The 20,002-nt window shown below is 36.1% G+C and overlaps 1 protein-coding gene and 1 long non-coding RNA gene across 2 annotated transcripts in view; both read left to right on the top strand.

Moving 5' to 3' along the window:
• LOC148126425 (uncharacterized) overlaps positions 1-20,002 on the top strand; it is a 402,020-nt gene that overhangs the window by 334,659 nt on the left and 47,359 nt on the right. The gene's annotated exons all lie outside the window — the stretch shown is intronic.
• The window catches only part of CNGB3 (cyclic nucleotide gated channel subunit beta 3), a 70,442-nt gene that overhangs the window by 5,125 nt on the left and 45,315 nt on the right, over positions 1-20,002 (top strand). Inside the window, exons 2-3 of the mRNA XM_087931484.1 lie at positions 1,686-1,767; positions 16,445-16,565. Coding sequence (XP_087787610.1) covers positions 1,686-1,767; positions 16,445-16,565 — 203 coding nt within the window. The remainder of the gene's footprint in view (positions 1-1,685; positions 1,768-16,444; positions 16,566-20,002) is intronic.

The following is a 20,002-nucleotide window of genomic DNA, read 5'->3' as shown; positions in this document are numbered from 1 at the left end:
ATTTCATCCCTGCCTACTCTAGCAATGTCATGTCACCAGCCAGTCCTTTATATTCATTAGAGATCACTTTAGAGAGTGGAAAAAGAACATGGCTCCATTCTCAACATCAAGAGAGATGCCACCCTTGCTTTGAAACTTTTCCACACGTTCCTTTGTGCTCCCAACTGCCTCTTCCAAGTGCAGTTAACCTTAGGGGAGAAGAAAAGGTTTTTGATAGAAGCCTTGGAAAATGTGAAGATTCTGACAGGATAAACAGGACCAGCCTAAAGCATTTTGTTGCTGGAGGCAAAGGACAAATGTCACATTCTACTTTCCAGATGGAGAAAACAGATGGAGTGGCCACTTAATCTTACTTCAGTCATGGCAATGGAAGAAGACTTTCTTCACAGCTAAGGGCAGCAGAGAGGAAATGCCCAGCAGATGGCCTCACCCAAAGGCCATCTGCCACCTAAGACAACAGATTGATATTACCATATGGAAGGAGCACTCCTATAGATAAAAATGACTGGAAAATTCTATCCTTCTATTTTATTCCTCTACCCCAATTCTATCAGGGTAATGATTTAATAGCTGGCCAGCTGCTGTAATACTGCTGTAAATGCTGATGCAATGAGGATGAGTCAACAGGAATATTGCCACTTTAAGATTGAGGATGGGTCCACACGCTTATTGCCATTTTAAGAAGCTATATAGGTGGCCATGAGAGGGCGCATTTCTCTTTCCTCGTGTTCTATCTCCATTGTACTTCTCCATGCAGAGTATTGAAGATTGCTCCTGGATTGTCTCACAATAGTAGTCATGCTGCAAATACTCTAACAAATTCTATAGCCATTTGGCATTTAAAAAGCATTGACAGGAAATCCATCACAAATGTTGTTTTGATCGTAGCATTCATATAGCAGTGGGGAAAGCTGTTGGTCTCATCAACCATTGAAAAAAAAAAAAACACCTCCCAATTCTGACTTATCTTATAATACATAGCATAAAAGTTGGTCTCTTTGTTAGCAGTATGCTTCTCATACTATATATCAATAAAATGGGGCACTGTTTTCCTCATTTGAGTCAGTTATCTTTTCCAACCCTTTTACCAGCAGAGGTCATAGGAAACACCAATATTTTCAATGAAATGAAGAAATATGTTGGATTTATTTTGTCTCTGTGTTTCTACATTTCCCCCCTTATTTTTATTTGTTTAATTAATTAGTTTACAGTCTTGGACCAAGAGAACAATAAAAGCTTATAAAAGTCTAATGACATAAATAGCAGTAGAATGAAAATGGATATAGGAACCCCCCACAAAAAAAGTGGGGTAATGGAAACTTTATTGTTGTGAACTGCCCAGAGTTGTGTTTTAAGATGTAGGAACCACAACAATCATTTAAATAAATAAACAATTTTTGCACCACAAATAACTTGTTTCATAAGTAGGTATACGAATTGGTCCAATCTTGTGAAATCCAATGTCTTTTGATTACAATAATGAACATTTTCATAACTTTCATGGAGAGCATAAATAGATTACATAAGCAATGTAAATTCTATATATTCACATATATAGATAGGCAGATTATAGATTACAAGTTATTTTTTTTAAAAAAAACTTGTTCACTGTGCTGAAATGATGATTTTATTCAAAATTTATTATCTGCGCATATACCTTGAATACTTTGGTTTTCTTTTGGCAGGAAAAAGATAAGAAAAATGATGTTGAAAATGGGAACTTGAAAAAAGAAGAAAACATGACACAATCAGTCCCCAAGCAACAAAGTGAGTAATATAACCTGAAAACCTTTTTTAGAACCTTCAAATTATAAGAAACTTGAAGGTTCTAAAAATAAATATATTGCTGTCTTGGATTCCAATTACTACAATTAAGGACTTATTTCTGAAATATTGTAGTACAGTATTTCGGTATTATATTCTTAATGTAATATTAAACTACTTTCCTAAAATAACTAGAAAGAAATTTATTCTCTTGATTTTTTTAAAGGATCTAGTATACAAGTTTGTTATCTTTTTTTGAATAGATTAAAATAGAGATTTTTGCACTAAAATAGAGAAGATGATATAATGCTATATGGTTTAGATTAAGGATAAATAAGATTAAGGATTAAATTATTTTAATTTAACATCTAAATATTATCTGGATTTTGTCCTGTTAATTAGAACTTAGGCAAGCTGGTTTTTGTTTTGTTATTTTTTGTTAGATTCTACTTATTCATTTGTTTTTTATTTATTTGTTTTTGTCAGGTTTGATTTATTTGAATTACTAAAAATTTTCTGTTTTATTTTCTTTTTTACTTTTTAATCTTTGTTTTTTCCTCTTGGTGTTTTTTCCTTTATTTTCTTTTTTTATGTTTCACCATTAAGAGTATTTAAATAATAATAATCAAACCAGTAAAAAGTGTGTTATAGAGAGGCAATTGTTGGATGGTTTACCCTTTATAACTACAGAAAGTTAATACTATGTAAGGCTCTGGCTACAAAAAGTATGGAAAACAGAAATATCATCTAATGAAATAATATGGTTGATTAAGGGAAGTTCAGTCCATTTCTGACCTTTATGAATCTGTATAGAAAGATGAAGCATATTGGAGGTGTATTCTATATTACAACAATGCTTGTGCAACAGTTTTTCCACTGCATATCAATCATATTTAATTAGAAGAGCCATGAACCTTTTAGGCACTCAGAAAATAGGGAGGCAGTATCCATACAAGTAGACCACTATAATTACTGATATAAAATATAAAATTACTTAGAAGGAAAGAAGGTTATTATACTAATATTCTTGAGTAGCTCTAAAGCATGAACATGCTTATGCTGTATAGCTACATTGTCCCTGAAATGATCTTCTAGTTAGAAAATTTGTTTTTAAGGCAATTAAAACGAACCCAACTCATACAGAAATTTCACACATACTCAGCCTTACATCACAAATGGTCTTATATAGATTTTATATAGAATAAAATCTTATATAGAATTACATCACAAATGGTCTTATATAGAAGGCATTACAATGACATAGACATTGAATGTTTGATTGAATGATTTAGGTTTGAAAAACAAGCCTAAAGGTATCAATATTTCTCATGCTACGTGCTACTATGTTCCAGTGATCAAGCATGACATTGACACAATCATTGATAAAATAAAGGTGGAACTGCAAAAAAAAAATGCATTTAGTTCTTACCTTGAACTATTAAAAACAGTTGCTTAAATTTAGGATTCTACTGTTATAATAGAATTCAGACAGAAAACAGCAAGCACCAGGAATATTGCTGGTCCAGATTTTACCCAGTCTTCAATAAAGTGAATTCACATTCCCCACAGAGCATCCTTGATATTCATTAAAAGATAAAAGGACATGAAAGTGAGAGTGTTATAGGCTTGATTAATAACCCTATTTCTTTCTTCTCCTTAAAGGAAAGCCCTTAGTATAAAAAAAAAAAATGCAGAGAAGTATAAAGAGATATTCATTGCCCCAGTAACACAAATGTTAAACCATAATGGGTTTCATGTTTGTAGCTTTGAAGAATGCACCAATACTAAGTCAAAACTATTCCATATATAGTTGAATGCCTCAACAATGGGGGGAGGGGTGCCTATTTTGATGGAGTTTTATCTCTAGGCTTTTTTGTTGTTGGAACCTGTAAAGATTGAACGAGTATGAATGAAAATATTAATTAGAAGCCAGAATAACTTCAAGTATATGATAACATCATCAAACAAAGGAGTAATTTGTATCTTTTGTGTAATAAAGTTATGATTCACATGATGTCATTTATGCCCTCAGAGATGTCATGGGCCTGAATGCCTTGTTATTTTGCAGTAATATTGTAAATGAAGGTACAACAAAATCTGGCTAGAGACAAAGAATTAGAGTAATTATCCAACAGGCTCAACCTTTAGTCAGCTTGTGAAACTGGGGGATCAGCTAAAAAGTCAATGGAGTAACAGCTATGGCCTCTTTAAGACTATCACAGAATTTCTAAGTGCAATAAAAATATATTAGTGATACAGCTCTTTCTTAGACTCTTTTACAAAGACAGCCCTTGAGAACACAACTCATTTGATTCAGAGAACAATGAGAGATTAATTAGAAAATGCAACCTGACAACTGAAAACTGAAAATTAGATTTACCCAACCATCTCCATACTGACCTGACTTTTTTCAAGAAAAAACTGCTGCTGATTATGTAGATGTGAAAATTAAAGCGATAAGTAACAGATACTTTCTGCTTGACATCATATAATGCACACAGCAATTACAAATTGCAAATTTTGGTGACCTGGCCTCTGTCTTTTCAAAGAAGGGAGAGTAGCCTCTGGTGTCCAATTAAGCTACATCGTGGTCTGCTTACAGAGAGTTCAAAATACCCAGTGGGTCAAGTGAATACAAAAATGTTAGGATCCTGAAAGAAAGTCATATCAACCAAGAAAATCTGTTTTGGGGTCAACTACCCAAACAAGAAATTCTAGCTATAACCAATATGTCTTCTCTTGGAGGATATTTACAATAAAAATAGTTTTAATCATTCTAACATGGGGAATAGAAGTTGAGAGAGTCATTTGAGGCCAGTTCTATAGATGGGAATGATGTAAAAGTACATATAGGTTTAGAACAAGGGTCTTCAAACTTGACAAGTTTAAGACTTGTGGACTTCAAGTCCCAGAATTCCTGAGCTAAAATGACTGGAGGAGGAATACTGGAAGTTGAAGTCCACAAGTCTTAAAGCTGTGAAGTTTGAAGACCCCTGGTTTAGAACATAAAACTGGCAAAAATATGAAACGGCTTCTCTTCTGATAATTCTGTGGCTGGGGTTTTCTATAGTGGCTAGGGTTTTGGTGCCATTGAAGTTGATGCTATGACCTGTGGCTTTCATGTGTTGGACTAGTGAGGAAGTGTGTTCCAGCTTTTTTACTGCATTTTTGTATTCATCCAGGCGGGTACTTATTCTTCTATTGGTCTGTCCAATGTATGTGGCCAGGCATGATGCACGGGGGCCTTGGTTTTCCAGGTCAATTTTATCTTTGGGGTTTCTAAGGATGGCTGCTATTTTTCTCTCTGTTTTGAAGGCAGTCTTGATGTGATGCCTGTGTAGTATCTTACTGATTTTATCTGTAGTACCTCTTATGTAGGGCAGGACAGCTGTTCCATAGGTCTGCTCATCTTCTAGGTCTCCATTATGTCTCAGTGTATTTTTGTGGATTAAGCCCTGACTAAAGTACTGACAACCAATGGCTTCCACAAAAACAAAATCACCATCCATAGCAAGTTTGGGAGATTGCTAAATCCATGGGTTTAAGTATCCACTATCCATAGCAGATGGTTTCCCGCTGCATGTTAAGTATAGTATCCTTAATCTTTGGAGTACCTGAACAAATATATGCTAAGGGAGCTCAGTATTCTTACACATTTTTCTAAATTTCTAGATTTTCAAAGTTGAATTTTGGAAGCAAATGTCAACATGACCATGATAACGCTAACCATGTAAAGTGAAACTAAGTCACAAAAATTACGTAAATATTATGTATCTTTCAGCAAATATTGTTCTTTTCTTGACAAAACCCAAGTAAAATGAAATCACTACTTTTATTCATGTGGTAGTGTGTCAGAAGTATAGTTAGCATTTTTAAAGGTTGTAGTAGTTCCTGTTTTGACTTCCGCTGTCTTAAGATCACCTGTAAAGGACTTCCACTCACTGCTTTTAGAGTTACTCTAGTAATGGATATCCCCCAAATGTACTTCTCTGGCCAATGTTTTCAAAAATGTTATTATTCTTTTTAAAAGTTTTGGCTTTTTTTCCCACTGCTATATTACAATGGGATTGTTGTGGTTTGCCGGCAGCAATCAGGTGGATGTTCCCGAGAAGCCTGTGCTGGGTGTGAGTGAGAGGAGGATGATTCATGGAAGAGCAGCACAGGCAACTCGGGAGTAAGAATGCTAATTAATGGCCCCTCCCTCTAGGGAATATAAGTCTGGTTTCAAATGGCTTTTGCCTTTGCAAAAGGCAAAAGTTCAAAGGAGTTAGTGTGATGATTACAGACTCTGATTTATTGGACTAACTGGCTGGAAGCCATCTGTTATCTACAAAGAGGGTTATTTGTGGAATAAAGCCGTGAATGTTTCAGTTTTGGAATTTATCTGTGTTTGCTTTTGGAAACTTCGGCTGGGACAGAACAGGGATTTAGTTTTAAGCCACTGTACCAACAAATGAAAGCTAGGCAGGGGTGCGATTCCACTGGTATAACAACTGGTTTGGTGATTGCATGCTGCACATGCGCACTTTTCATGCATGCTCCACATTTAAAAAAGCTCCGATACTTACCTTCTATTGCAGTCCCTGTGAATAAAACAGCTGAGGCAAACCACTCTGCCACATGAATCGGCTGTGCTCTAACAAAAGGAAATAAAGCTCAGGAAAAAGCAGGGGTGGGAGGCAGGCTCACATGCCCATCACAGCAAACTGCCAGCTGATCCTCGGAGCAATGTGTTCGCGCAAACTGGTCAGCACCAGTAGAATCCCATCCCTGAAGCTAGGTGATAGCACAAAACCATGAGAGAACACTTTATACATATACACAAACTGATTATCCTTTTCACTTCATTCATTACTACATAAATATTTGTTGAAAGTTTAAGGTTATACTAGGGTCTATGCTCAGTCTAGTCTTCAAAGTCCAATTTTCCTGAGAATAGTTAATACTGTCTAGAAATCAGTCTACAGTAAGTGATTCACAATTCTTTGTAAAACCTGACAGACAGTATACACATCTTAGTAAGTGGTCTCTCTGTGGTTTCTGATTTCATTCAGGAGATGCCAGTATCTCTCAGGGCATGGATCTTCGAAGATATTGTGTTATTAAGAGACATAACCTAAGTTTGCATTCCTTTTCAAAACTGACAGATATTTTTTTGTAATGGATATCTTCTCATAAGGAAAGTTGCCCGAAAGTTTTTGTTTTGTTTTGTTTTGTTTGAAAAGTGAGAGGTTACAGTTTTTAACGATCATAAAGACATGTTGAATGTGAATTCTTCTCTGGAAAAAGTTGACAAAAAGTATATGACTGATGTACTTTCTTTGGAAGATGCTGGGGTCAATCTAAATGAGGATAAATCTGTGAAGTCCTTTGTGCTCTCTGAGCTTCAGCACAGATGTCACCTAGTCTGATAACAAAATGTCTGCAGGAAAACAATCAAGCTCAGAGAACCCCAAGGATCCCACAGTTCAACCCTTAGCTCCATAAATTATTATATTGGAGGATAAATCTATTTGAGACATTTTTGCTAGGAATGGAAATTAACAATGAATGCGATATAGCAGCTAGACAAACACAATCAGTTATATTTTTATACTATTTAGAATAAAAGGAAGACAGAAAGAATTTTTCTTTGAAATAAAACTTACAATTTCAGAAAGTTTACTTATAACTGAACAATATTTATCTGCCCAGATGAAAAACTCAAGATTAGCTGTTGTTGAAATACTGTACATCAGGGGTGTCAAACTCGATTTCATTGAGGGCTACATCAGGGTTGTGTTTGATCTCAGATCCAGGGTGGGTGTGGCCAGGGTGGGTGTGGGTGTGTCACTCATGTTGGGGACACCTGTGAAGGACCGAGCCCTCGGCCAGCAAAAATAGGCTCCTGAGCACCATTTTTGCTGCAAAGGCACTGTGGGCTAGTCCTTCACTGTTTCCAGGGCGGTCCTGCAGGTCAGATCTAAGCACCCCGTGGGCTGGATCTGGCCCACAGGCCTTGAGTTTGACACACCTGGTGTACATGATTTCTGTCTGAACAGTTAATTATCATTACACTGACTATCCCCAATAGTGTATACGTATACACACAGCAGGTAGCAACCTATCTTAGTTGATCTTGAACTGTTTTTCTAAGATAGTTTAGCTTTTTAGTTAAATTGCAAAATCAGAAGTTTAAGTCATAGAAGGCAACATATAGAATTCTCAGATTTTGGTTCTAGTATTGCTGTTTGGTAATAATATAGAACAAGTATGTTCCATTCTTCCAGGGTTACTTCTATATAGTTGAAAACAGTGTTGATGTCTTAATTACTGTATTTTCTTGTTCATGCTAAATGGTCCAGTTCTTTCAGCTGTTCTTTAACTACATTTAGGTAGTTTCAGATCTTACTGATTAATAGTAATTAATAGTAACTGATTAATAGTAATTCTACATCCCTTCAACTAGGCACATAACAGTAACACTTCCTTGCTCCCTGCCGATTGATTTTCCATGTTTCTAGTTGCTTTTAAATTCTTTCAGAGGAGCAAAAGGAGGAAGAGGAGAAAGGAAGCCTCCTCTGCTTTGTTTTGTAGAATTTGGACTGTAGTCCTGAAGTACAGAGAATAACTACAGCACTACTCTTACCACCTGGGTCTATGGCCCCTGCCTTTTTAGAGATAAACTTTTTAAATGCCTGTAATCTTAGTGAAGCCAATGATGACTTTTTATGATCTAAAAGCTATGCTGCTCTAAATGAATTTTAAGATTTTATGTGATTAGTTATTTTTTATTTCAGCAGCCATATTGTACTGCTGGTTCACAATCTGTTTATGATTAAAACATATGGCAAGTTGTAATATCAGGAGGCAGGTGTCCAGTCTCATAGCAAACAAATATATTCAATATAGCCTCAAAGCAAACAAATATATTCAATATATATTCATTATAAATAATTCAGCTGCAAAATATATACTCTGGTTAACTGTGGGTAGTGGGCAGAAGAATATACTTACATACCTGAAATTTATAACCAAAATTTCATTTGGATTATTTTTGGAGCAAACATTAGAAATGCATGAATGACTATAAAAATATACCAGAGGTTCACCTCAAATATTTGTATGTTATATTACTAACACATATACTTTGTCTCCTGATAATATGAACTAATTATGGAATTTAAAGAATTTAAAGTATCCATAATTATCAATAGTCTTTTAAAAGCAATTCATCTGATTCTATGTACACATCTTCATTTACAAGGGAAAAACAGAGTAAAACATCTATCAATATGTTTCATTACTGCAAGTGATAAGAGCTTTAGAAGTGATTTTTAGAAAACATTAGAAGTGATTATTTAACATTAAATACCACCATTATTCTCAATAAAGCGTTTTTTTTTTAAATATAAAGTTCCTCATGCGTGGGCTTCAATCACTATAATTCTTGACAGTGATTATGTGGTTGGAGAGTTACTTGAAATCCACTCAAAATATGCAGGTAGGAAAACACTGAGTTAAGTAAACAATATTATGAAGATTTTGATTTAATAGCAGAGACAGCTACTTTATTGTAGTGGATTGTTTCAGGCAGTAAACTAGAAGATCTTGAATTCTAGTCCAACCTTAGGCAGGAAGCCAGCTGAATCAACTAGAGGCAGTCACTTTCTCTAGGAAGGAGCCAATGGCAAACCACTTCCAAAATCTTGACAGGAAAACTGCAGAGAGTTATTCAAAACAAACAAACAAATAATTAAAAGTAGCAATAATAATGGTGTTGTGTTTTTGTAACAATATTTGCTTTGTATTATGTTTTTATGGTTTATTTTATTGTGAGTTGCTCAGAATCAATTTGGAGTCAATCAGCAACTGCAATGAATTAAATAAACAAAACTCATAGCATCTTCTGTTACAGAACTTTTATCTCTTTTTCCCCCAAAGGAACCAAAACAGCACTTTACACTCATAGAATCTCTCCAAAATCAAGTCAGCCCTGAAATATAAAATGTTTGCATCTATGTTTACAGGTGCTTAGTTTTACTGTTCATATTTTAAAGGTGTGACATTCCTTTTTACATAAAAAAGTGCTTTTTTTTTTCAAATAAATTTTCCAAGAATCAAGACAAGAGAATTTCATACAATGGATGTTGGTACCTGCAATGAGTCTGAAATGCAAAACTTGCCTGCTTAGAATTTCCCTTTTGCTGCTCTAGCACAGAGAACAGCTGAAGCTTTTGTATTGGATGGAATATGAAGGGAAGATAAAGACGGACTTTAATTATGTAAAGTACTTTTCCTGATTCTCCCCCTCTCAATGTGATTTCAGAAATAGGCTCTTAATTAAGACAGCTATACCAGTGGGCCTTGTTATCTCAGAGGATGAGAAGAAAGTGATTTAGATTCTTAGAACATGTCATGTGTAAATGATGGGATTTAGAAAGAAGCAGCCTAAAGAAAGTGGTCAGTTCCGCTTAGGCTGAATGAAATGGCTGCTTCAGGTGGAATATTGGGGGCGAGGGGGGTCCTTTGTGTTCTCTGAACTTGGTTTTTTTCTTGCAGACGTTTCATTTATCCATCAGTGAAACATTGATAATGTTACCTAGTTGGGCAATGAAACATCTGCAAGAAGCTAACCAAGTTTGGGAGCAACAGGTCCTCTCATTTCAAACTTGAGTTACAGTCCTTTATTAATATTAGGGATGCCATCATAGTAAGCAAATTGCAACTTCTATAAATTGTATTTTTACAACATAGAATATCTATGTCAGGGACCACAGTAACTTGGCTGACTTTGAGTGATAGTCACCTTGACTTGAAGGGCATTGCCAGTGTTTCTCTGCCTCAAAAATCAACTAAGGGGATTACTGTAATGATAAGGAGGGAAGAAGGATATTGAATTTATTTGTGATTTCTGTAAAGAAAGGGGAGGTCACTTCTTTAACTTCTTTCTTAAATTGTATTCTTTTCTGTACATTTTTTCTTTTTCTTTTTTCTTGATATATTTTAGTTATAATTATTTAATAATAATAATAACTATAATTTTTTAAAAAAGAATTCTCATCTCTCGGATTGGTATGTAGTGAAGAACAGAACAGAACTGAACTGAACTGAACTGAATTGGATTGAATTCTTTATTGGCCAAGTGTGATTGGACACAACAGGAATTTGTCTTGGTGCAAATGCTCTCAATGTACATAAAAGAAAAGATACATTCGTCAACAGTTAAGAATCATCAGATACAAAATTAGTAATAGTCATAGGGTACAATAAGCAATCAAATCATACTAGGGACAGTCAATATAAATCATAAGGATACAAGTGACAAAGTTATAGTCATACAGTCACAAATTGGAGGGGATGAGTGATAAGGAGTGATAAGAAGAGTAATAGTGATAGTAATGAAGATTTTGTAAATAGTTGGATGATGTTGAGGGAATTATTTGTTTAGCAGAGTGATGGCATTTGGGGGAAAACTGTCCTTGTGTCTAGTTGTTCTGGTGTGCAGTACTCTATAGGATCATTTTGAGGGTAGGAGTTGAAACAGTTTATGTCCAGATTGTGAGGAGTCTGTAAATATTTTCACAGCCTTCTTTTTGACTATATCAAAGAAACAGCCTCTAGCCTTCTGAGGTCTCCAAGTCAAGAAAAGAACAGGAGACATAGTATTTAATTCCAAAATAAACTTTGTTCTAGCCTCCTTTTTTTTTTAAAGATACCAAAAACAAAAGTAGTTAAAAACTTGATTGTAAAATCTGTAGCCTCTAGTAGCACTTATAAGAAAACCTACTTTTTGGCATGTTTCCTGTCTGGACTGGGAAAACAAAAGATTATTTCAAAGCCGCATTCAGTCACTATAAAATTGCCAATTTCCAAAAACCCCTAAGAGACTCATTATTCTAATAAAACCTGTGAGTTGTGAGAGGCTTATCAAATTGTTTTTAGAACAGGTAGGACAATAGATACTCAACAATCTTCAGCTCCTCTCAGTCTGTGGAATTCAAAGGCATAAAGCAAGATGGACATATGATTTGACAGAACTGCAGCATAGCTTCCTTTTAAAAGAAAAATCTAACCTATTATTTGTTTCAAGCCAAATGTTTGTTTGGACTGGACACCATCTCAAATAACTCAGTATGAATAACAGGAATAAACATAGGATTAATTAAGTCCAATGAATCTAAAAGTCTTATTTATGGCTTGACTGTTTCTTATAATCCCAGGCAAATTAAAAACCACAGTTTACAATGAAGGGTGCAGATTTATACATTAAGAATACACTGCCAAGACATTTTCCTATAATCATTTTGCTTTGATTAAGGTTATACTGTATCTCCTTTTTGCAGTGCAACACACTGATGACAGTAACTTATGTTTCATAGCAATACAGATGAAATACCAACTAAGAAGAACTAGAAAAATTAATCATTGCAGAGTAGCTAAATGTCATTTAAAGGACATTTTCTCAATAATTCAGTTAAATGCTCTCTTCCTCAAATTTGCATTTTACACCTACATTAACATCTGCATTGTTTAAAGCTACTATACAAATAATGAGTTGAAAGAACAAATATATAACAACAAGCAAATACAAATCACAGATAAAGGATAGAAAAAGAGACAATACTAAAAAAATTAGGCATGTATGTAATGTCTATGGGGATTTTCAGTCATCCAGTTCATGGTTGCCCCAAAGCAGGGGTAGGATGCTACCAGTTCAGCCCGGTTCTATAGAACCTGTAGCTGCAAAGAGCAGCTGACACCGAACCAGTTCAGTGTTTGGCCCATCCACCTGTCCAGGCTCTAGGCTGTCCTTTATTCACTGCTTTTCCCTCCTCAGCTGCTTTGCATGGCACAGCTGAGGTTGAAAAAGCAGGAAAGTTTCAAAGTTTGCGCACCCAAGCGTAGCACTTGTCAACTGTCCAGGCAGCACAGCCGATGATTTCCTGCAATCACTGCACACACAATTGTCCCAGTTCGGAGAACCAGCAAATCGCTCCACTGGCTGGCCCTACCCCTCCCTGCCCACTCACTCCTTACTTGGCATGCAAGCCATCCAACTTGCTTGGTTTGGTAAGTTGCTATTTTTTCTTTTTTTTCCCGCCCATCAGCTGTTCTGTTCTGCCAGGAGATTTAGATTAGCTAGAAAGCAGGAAATCCTTGATTTTCTTGCTTTTTAGCTAATCTAAAAGCAAAGCCAATTCTTCCTTAGGACTGAAGCTTTTCAGTGCAGACTCAGGTAGCCGACTGCAGATAGATAGATCTCTAAGTTAATCTGTGATTCTGTGAGCAACTCAATCTGCCTGCCTGCATTGCCTGCTGTGGGGTAAAAGTTGCTCTTTTTTAAAATAAAAAATTCAATATTTACCTACATGGTGTGTTGTGAGTTAATTTTGTGAGTTTGCTTGCAAGCAATTTTTATGTGACAGACTCAGGTAGCCAATTGCAGATAGGTAGATCTCTAAGTGAATCTGTGATTCTGTGAGCAACTCAATCTCCCTGCCTGCTTTGCCTGCTTTTGGGTAAAAGTTGCTCTCTTTTGATAAAAAATCAATATTTACATAAATGTTTATAATATTTACATACAAGCCATGCCCACCCAGTCACATGACCACCAAGCCACACCCACAAATTAGGCCACACCCACAGAAATGGTTGTTAAGAAATTTGAATCCCACCCCAAAAGTGCTTTTTCAAGAGGCAACTGGAATTTCTGGATTTTGGTTTTTGGTTTTTTGGAAGATGTTTTGCTTCTCATCCAAGAAGCTTCTGAAGCTTCTTGGAGGAGAAGTGAAATGTCTTTAAAAAAACAAAGTCCAGTCGTGTCCTGAAAAAGCATTTTTGGAAGTATATGTGATCTTAAGGAGAAACATAAACATTTTAAATATTGTGAATTCTATTCAGACTAACATTTGTACCAACAAAAATAACTCTTAGAAAAAAAATCGTTAAGATAGCTAATAAATGCTGATGACATTTGAATAATGTTTTCTTCACTTCAGAGCATTTCAAAATCAATATTATATTAATTGTTCAATGAGAGCAATTTCCCACTGATTTAAAAATCAGTAATCCGGTAAAAGATTTTATTTTCCAATGTTTGCACTGTCCACTGAACAAGAATTGAGTCAAATTCTTTCATTTCATCTGTTCTTCATGGAATAAGGACAATAAATCAACAACAGGATTTAATGGGAAAACTTGTCAGTGAGTGTTATGGTTTCTTCCAAAAATAAATATATTGTTATTAAACTAGGAAATATAGGTGGGATAAGAGTAGTAAACTTAGTAGTAGGAGAAAATGAAATATTGAAATGTTTTGCAATGTACACGCACACACACACACTGCACAGGCATACTCCTAAAATATGCTTTTAAAAATCTACTATGCTATTTTGAAGGCTTATTTGAAGAGATTTCCTCATTCATTTGTTGCTTGGGAAGCTTCAACCATTTAAATACATATATAGGTTTAGGTTTATACCTAATCTTCATTGTCGGATTAAAGTAGTCATTTTAGTTTTTTTGAAAATGTGCTCTTACGGGCTATTTTGATATTGATATTGTTTATACATTTTCTAAGTTGATTGGTGTTGGGGATTCCAACTACTTTGAAAAATGCAGAATTCCCCTTCCTTTTATTTAATACAAGAGAGGTGTAGAATGCAATACAGGTAGTCCTTTTCTTACAACGGTTGATTTAATGGCCATTCAAAGTTACAATGGCACTGAATAAAGTGACTTATGACCATTTTTCACAGTTACAACCTTGATCATGTGATCAAAATTCCAATGCTTGGCAACTGGTTCCTATTTATGACCATTGCTATGTCCCAAGGTCATGTGTTCACCTTTTTGCAACCTTTTGACAAGCAAAGTCAATAGGGAAGCCTGATTTACTAAACAAGCAGACTAATAACTTATCAGCTGCAGTGATTCACTTAACAACTGTGGCAAAAAGGGTTGTAAAATGGAGACAAACCCACTTAACAAATGTCTCAACAACTCTGCACTGAATTAGTTCCTTGGATGAGAACCTCCATAGATATTTATGGATCAACTGATTAACCACTAGATGGCAGCAAAGAATTGAATTATTATGCCGCTTAGCTACCATCTAGTGCAGGGGTCTCCAACCTTGGCAACTTTAAGATTTGTGCACTTCAGGTCCCAGAATTCCTCAGCCAGCAAAGCTTGCAAGCAAAGCTGGCTGAGGAATTCTGGGACCTGAAGTGCACAAATCTTAAAGTTGCCAAGGTTGAAGTCCCCTGATCTAATGATCATTCATATTGTGCAGCTGTTAAATAAGTGATGTTGGTGAGTTGGATTTGGGGAAAGAATCCAGCCATGGGGATAAATATTGAAGCTGTAAACCCACTTTCAGAACATAATATTAAAAAAGGAAATAGTGTACTGACATTCCTGGGAGCCATGGTCATCAGGAAAATAATTTGTCCAGACAAGCTACTGAAGTACAAGAGACATGTCGTTTTGAATACATTTTCAAGTATAAGTATTAAGACTAGTCTAATTTAGGGCTTCACACTCTTGTGACAGATTTTACCAACTCATTTATAAAAGCATATAAATTGTGAAAATCAGGATTCCTGATCTCCTTTGGAGGAAAAAGAAGACTGACAAGTAGGAGAACAGCTCAAAGAATGATCCTAAAGGACCAAAGGAATCAATCTGAACCATCAGATTGAGGATAAAGAATTTGTTATTTCAGGCTGCACATCAATAAACCTGACACACAGAGAGAGATTCCTCCTATTCCCATTGATAATCTCTATTTTTTTTAAAATGCAGTTTCTCTTTTGAAATGTTTATTATACATTAACTGTGAATGCCATTACCACCTTGGTATATATCTTCCTGGGAATTTCTCTTCTCACTTTCAAGATTAATGTTTTTTAAAACACTGCTTAGTATTCAAGATCCTTTCTGAAATATGTAAGGTTCTCATTTCTTGGGTTTCTCAGCTCCATGGGACTTGCCAATATTTGAGTATAAAGCTTAAGGAACAAATAGCAATTCTTCCCTCCATATGTCTCAAGGATTACAGATACTTCTATCTGGGCATCGACCATGCAGAAAAAAGAAAGTTATTGTGAGTTGATTTAGCAGTCTCTTAATAACACTCCATACTACCTTCCTTTATCATGTTCTTAGTTTCTATCATTTTTCAGCAGATGATCTTGTTCCAAGGACTTGACCTGGAACAATTCTTTGACCAGCTGTCTGAAGTGTTTTGTTTTTTTTTAATTTGATGAATTTCTCTGTCACCTTCAGGAAAACTCCACAACAATAATCTGCCATTACCCCTTAAAATATCCTTCTTTCTTTTTTGCTTATTTAGGTTCTGTCCTAAAGCTGTAGGCATAATTGCTCAATTGCTAAGTACAAAACAGATAGTTTACCTTTTATAATCCCATACTCCCAATTTTAAACATACACTAGAAATGGCAGAGGATGATGCAAAGTGTATTCCAACATATCAGGAGCTCCCTAGATTGAAAAACTCTAGAAGAGACAGGCAACAAACGTTTAGTATCTACAGTACCTAATGCTGATTTTTGTGAGTTTAAGTTATTCTTCTAGCTATATTTTCTCTGTTGCTATTGTTCTTTGGTTTTTAAGAATTAATATTCTGAGTGCAAGAACATGCTTGCATAACAATATTATAATTATTTAATTGTAGATGAAGCAAAAACTTCAGAACCAGGACCTGAGCCTTCTAAAGCTAAACAACCAATGGAATCAAAAGAACCAACCCAGAAGGAGGAGGCACAGCCAAATATGGAGAAGGAAGAGGCTGTAGTGTGAGTAGCAAAAATGCTGGCACTTCATTCATATTAAATTTCCTTACCTAAGCAGAGAAATAGAATGATCAAAAGAAAAAACATAATCAGAGTGGAAGCCTCTTCCAATCTCCTGCTGACTTGATTGCGGCTGACCAAGCATGACAGTCGATGGAGAGACTACTCCACCAAGCCTATAGAGGGCTAGAATGAGATTGGTATACTGAACCTCTGTGCAGCAGGGTAGCAACTCTGGAAATATCACAACTTTACCAAATTTCAATCTTATGGGAGTTATGAGTGCCAGATTTTAGATGCATTCTAAAAGTTAGTTAACCCATTTGAAGTACTTTGGTTCAAAAATTGTTGCCCTGTGATTCACCCAATTAAATGTTACAGAAACAAGAGTTTTAGTAGTATATATAGATAGTGCATATCAGAGGTGTCAAACTCACATCATCACGGCGGTGTTCATGTGATGTGTTGCAACATTTCCCCCTTCTCTAAAATGGGTGTGGGCATGGCCAGCACGTGATACATCTGGCCTGCGGGCTGCAAGTTTGACAGCCCTGGTATATACTACCTATATATACTATCTGGTGTCTCTCTCTGTGTGTGTATGTGTGAACACATATACGTATATGTCAGTGGTGGGATTCAAAAATTTTTAGTACCGGTTCTGTGGGCGTGGCTTGATAGATGTGACATGGTTGGTGGGCGTGGCTGGGTGGACATGGCAGGGGAAGGATACTGCAAAATCTCCATTCCTTCCCAATCCTACTAACCTGCTTTCCAGCTCCGTTCTCCTATGTAGGGCAACAAAAGAAGACCCAGCTGATCAGCTGGCACTCAGGAGGCAGAGAACAGATGGGAGCGGGGTCAGTCAGAGGTGGTATTTGCCAGTTCTCCAAACTACTCAAAATTTCCACTATTGGTTCTCCAGAACTGGTCAGAACCTGCTGAATACCACCTCTGGTATATGTACAGGTAGCCCTCAACTTACAACAGTTCATTTAGTGACTGTTCAAAGCGCTGAAAAAAATGACTTATGTCTGTTTTTAATAGTTATGACCTTTGCAGCATCCCCATAGTCATGTGATCAAAATTAGGAAGCTTGGCAACTGACTCATAGTTATGACGGTTGCAGTGTCCCAGGGTCATGTAACCTCCTGACAAGCAAAATCAATGGGGAAGCCAGACTTACTTAACAACTGCTATAGTTCTCTTAACAACTATTACAAGAGAGGTCGTAAAGTGAGGCAAAACTCATTCAAAAAATGTCTCACTTAACAACAGAAATTTGGGGCTCCATTATAGTTGTAAGTTGAGAACTAGCTGTATATGTATATGTACACTAACTGGTGGTTACTAGGGCTATAGTAACTAGTACTCAAGTATATACCAGTTCTCAACTTCTGTTTGTGATGCATCACTTTATATAAAGTCCAAAGAAAATACTGCCTTTTTTTCATCATTATCATCCTAGGGTGGGAAAAAAATCAATGTGTTGTCTTGTCAAATGACTCACTCAACTTGTGATAGACAGGATGATCACCTCAGAATAGCCTTGCACTCCATTAGTGAGGAAAAAATGACCCCCTTTTGGCTTCTATCTCAGTACTTTCATGCGTTAAATACACAAAATACATTCTGTTAGGCATTGGCAAATAGCAGCGGACATAGCTACAATTTGCTTGGTCACATCTGTCAGGTATCAAAGTGGTTTGGCATATGTGAAAGGCCTGTGTACTGGAAAAAAATATTGATTGAGCAAATGAATGTCTTTTAATGTCAATTTCCTAATAATTTAAATTAAGATTCACTCTGAGTCAGGCTTGTCTAACAACCTATTTTTTCCCTTCTATCCTCTAATAACAGTACAATCATATTCCTATTAATAGCTTTTCAGGATAGCTATATTTTGTCACTGGCAGTTTTTGAGAGATGCATAGATGAATTTTCTTGAAGGTTAAGAAGAGCAAGGTTAGCAGATCACTTTGTCAGATCATGTTGTCAGTTTATATTAATAAGAATCAAATCTCAGGAAATTAATCCAAAAAGGCACCTCTACTAGCACAAAAACAATTCTGACATACATCAAGAGATTGTACAATGATAATAGTATATATAACACAGTCATTGGAGAGAGAAATTGTGCAATATATTTAGGGTGTGAATTACACTGAAACAAATAATATATATGATGTTATTTTTCATAAAAGAAGTAAACTCTATTATATTCATTTACTTATTTTCTAATTTAATTTAGGAACAAATTAATAATGCATTCACTTACGGTCACTCTTCATAGCATAGAAAGAATGGGAAAAACAAAACAGTCATGAGAACATTAATAGATGACAATATTAATCTATAAAATTCAAATCAGATATTCTGATTCAATTGTTACTGGTTCAGGCTTATGCACATTGTGGATCTTCCAGTGCTGTATTTACAGATTGTAAATATAACAGGGAAAAATTTTAAGAATATCCACATTCCTACCCTGAGATTTCCTTTTAATGCATGCAGAAAGGTTGTGACCTTTTAAAAGGCTTCTAGTATAATCAATAAGTAAGAAAGAAATGTAAACAAGCATTAAAGAATAGAAAAATGAGCCTTGGTAGTGCAATGGTTAGAGTGCAGTACTGTGGGCCACTTCTGCTGCCTGTGATTTGGCAGTTCAAATCCCACCAGGCTCAAGGTTGACTCAGCTTTCCATCCTTCCGAGGTGGGTAAAATGAGGGCCCAGATTGTTGGAGGCAATATGCTGACTCTGTAAAACCACTTAGGGAGAGCTTCAAGCACTATAAAGCGGTGTATAAGTCTAAGTGCTATTGCTATTGCTATATTTTACTCTCTCAGAACTAAAAAAAAGTCACTGAATGAAAACTTGGTGATATAAAATCCAGAGCTAATAAAAATATTTCTACATGAAGCAAATAATTACACTATGTTGCATACAGCAATGTGAAAATCATCAAAATGGATTGCTTCAAAAATACAGAATATACATGAACATCATTCTATACATCACGGGTGTCAAACTTGCAGCATCACCTTTGCCATCACATGACCTTTTACATTTTTCCCATTTGTGGAGCTGGCATGGGTGTGGCCTGCACCAGTGGTGGGATTCAAAAAATTTTACTACCAATTCTGTGGGTGTGGTGTGGCTTGGTGGGCGTAGCAGGGGAAGGATATTGTAAAATCCCATTCCCTCCCCACCCCACTAACCTGCTTTCCAGGTCTGTTCTCCTGTGCAGGGCAACAAAAGAAGACCCAGCCAATCAACAGGGACTCAGGAGGCAGAGAATAGATGGAGGCGGGGCCAGTCAGAGGTGGTATTTGCCGGTTCTACAAACTACTCAAAATTTCTGCTACCAGTTCCCCAGAACTGGTCAGAACCTGCTGAATACCACCTCTGACCTGCGTGTGATACATCCAGCCCATAGGCC

Source organism: Pseudonaja textilis, chromosome 3 (assembly GCF_049901715.1).
Source record: "Pseudonaja textilis isolate UNSWEBS1 chromosome 3, rPseTex1.2, whole genome shotgun sequence".
Lineage (NCBI taxonomy): Eukaryota > Metazoa > Chordata > Lepidosauria > Squamata > Elapidae > Pseudonaja > Pseudonaja textilis.
The sequence above is the reverse complement of the archived record's forward strand: the minus strand, read 5'-3'. Positions and strand labels throughout refer to the sequence as shown.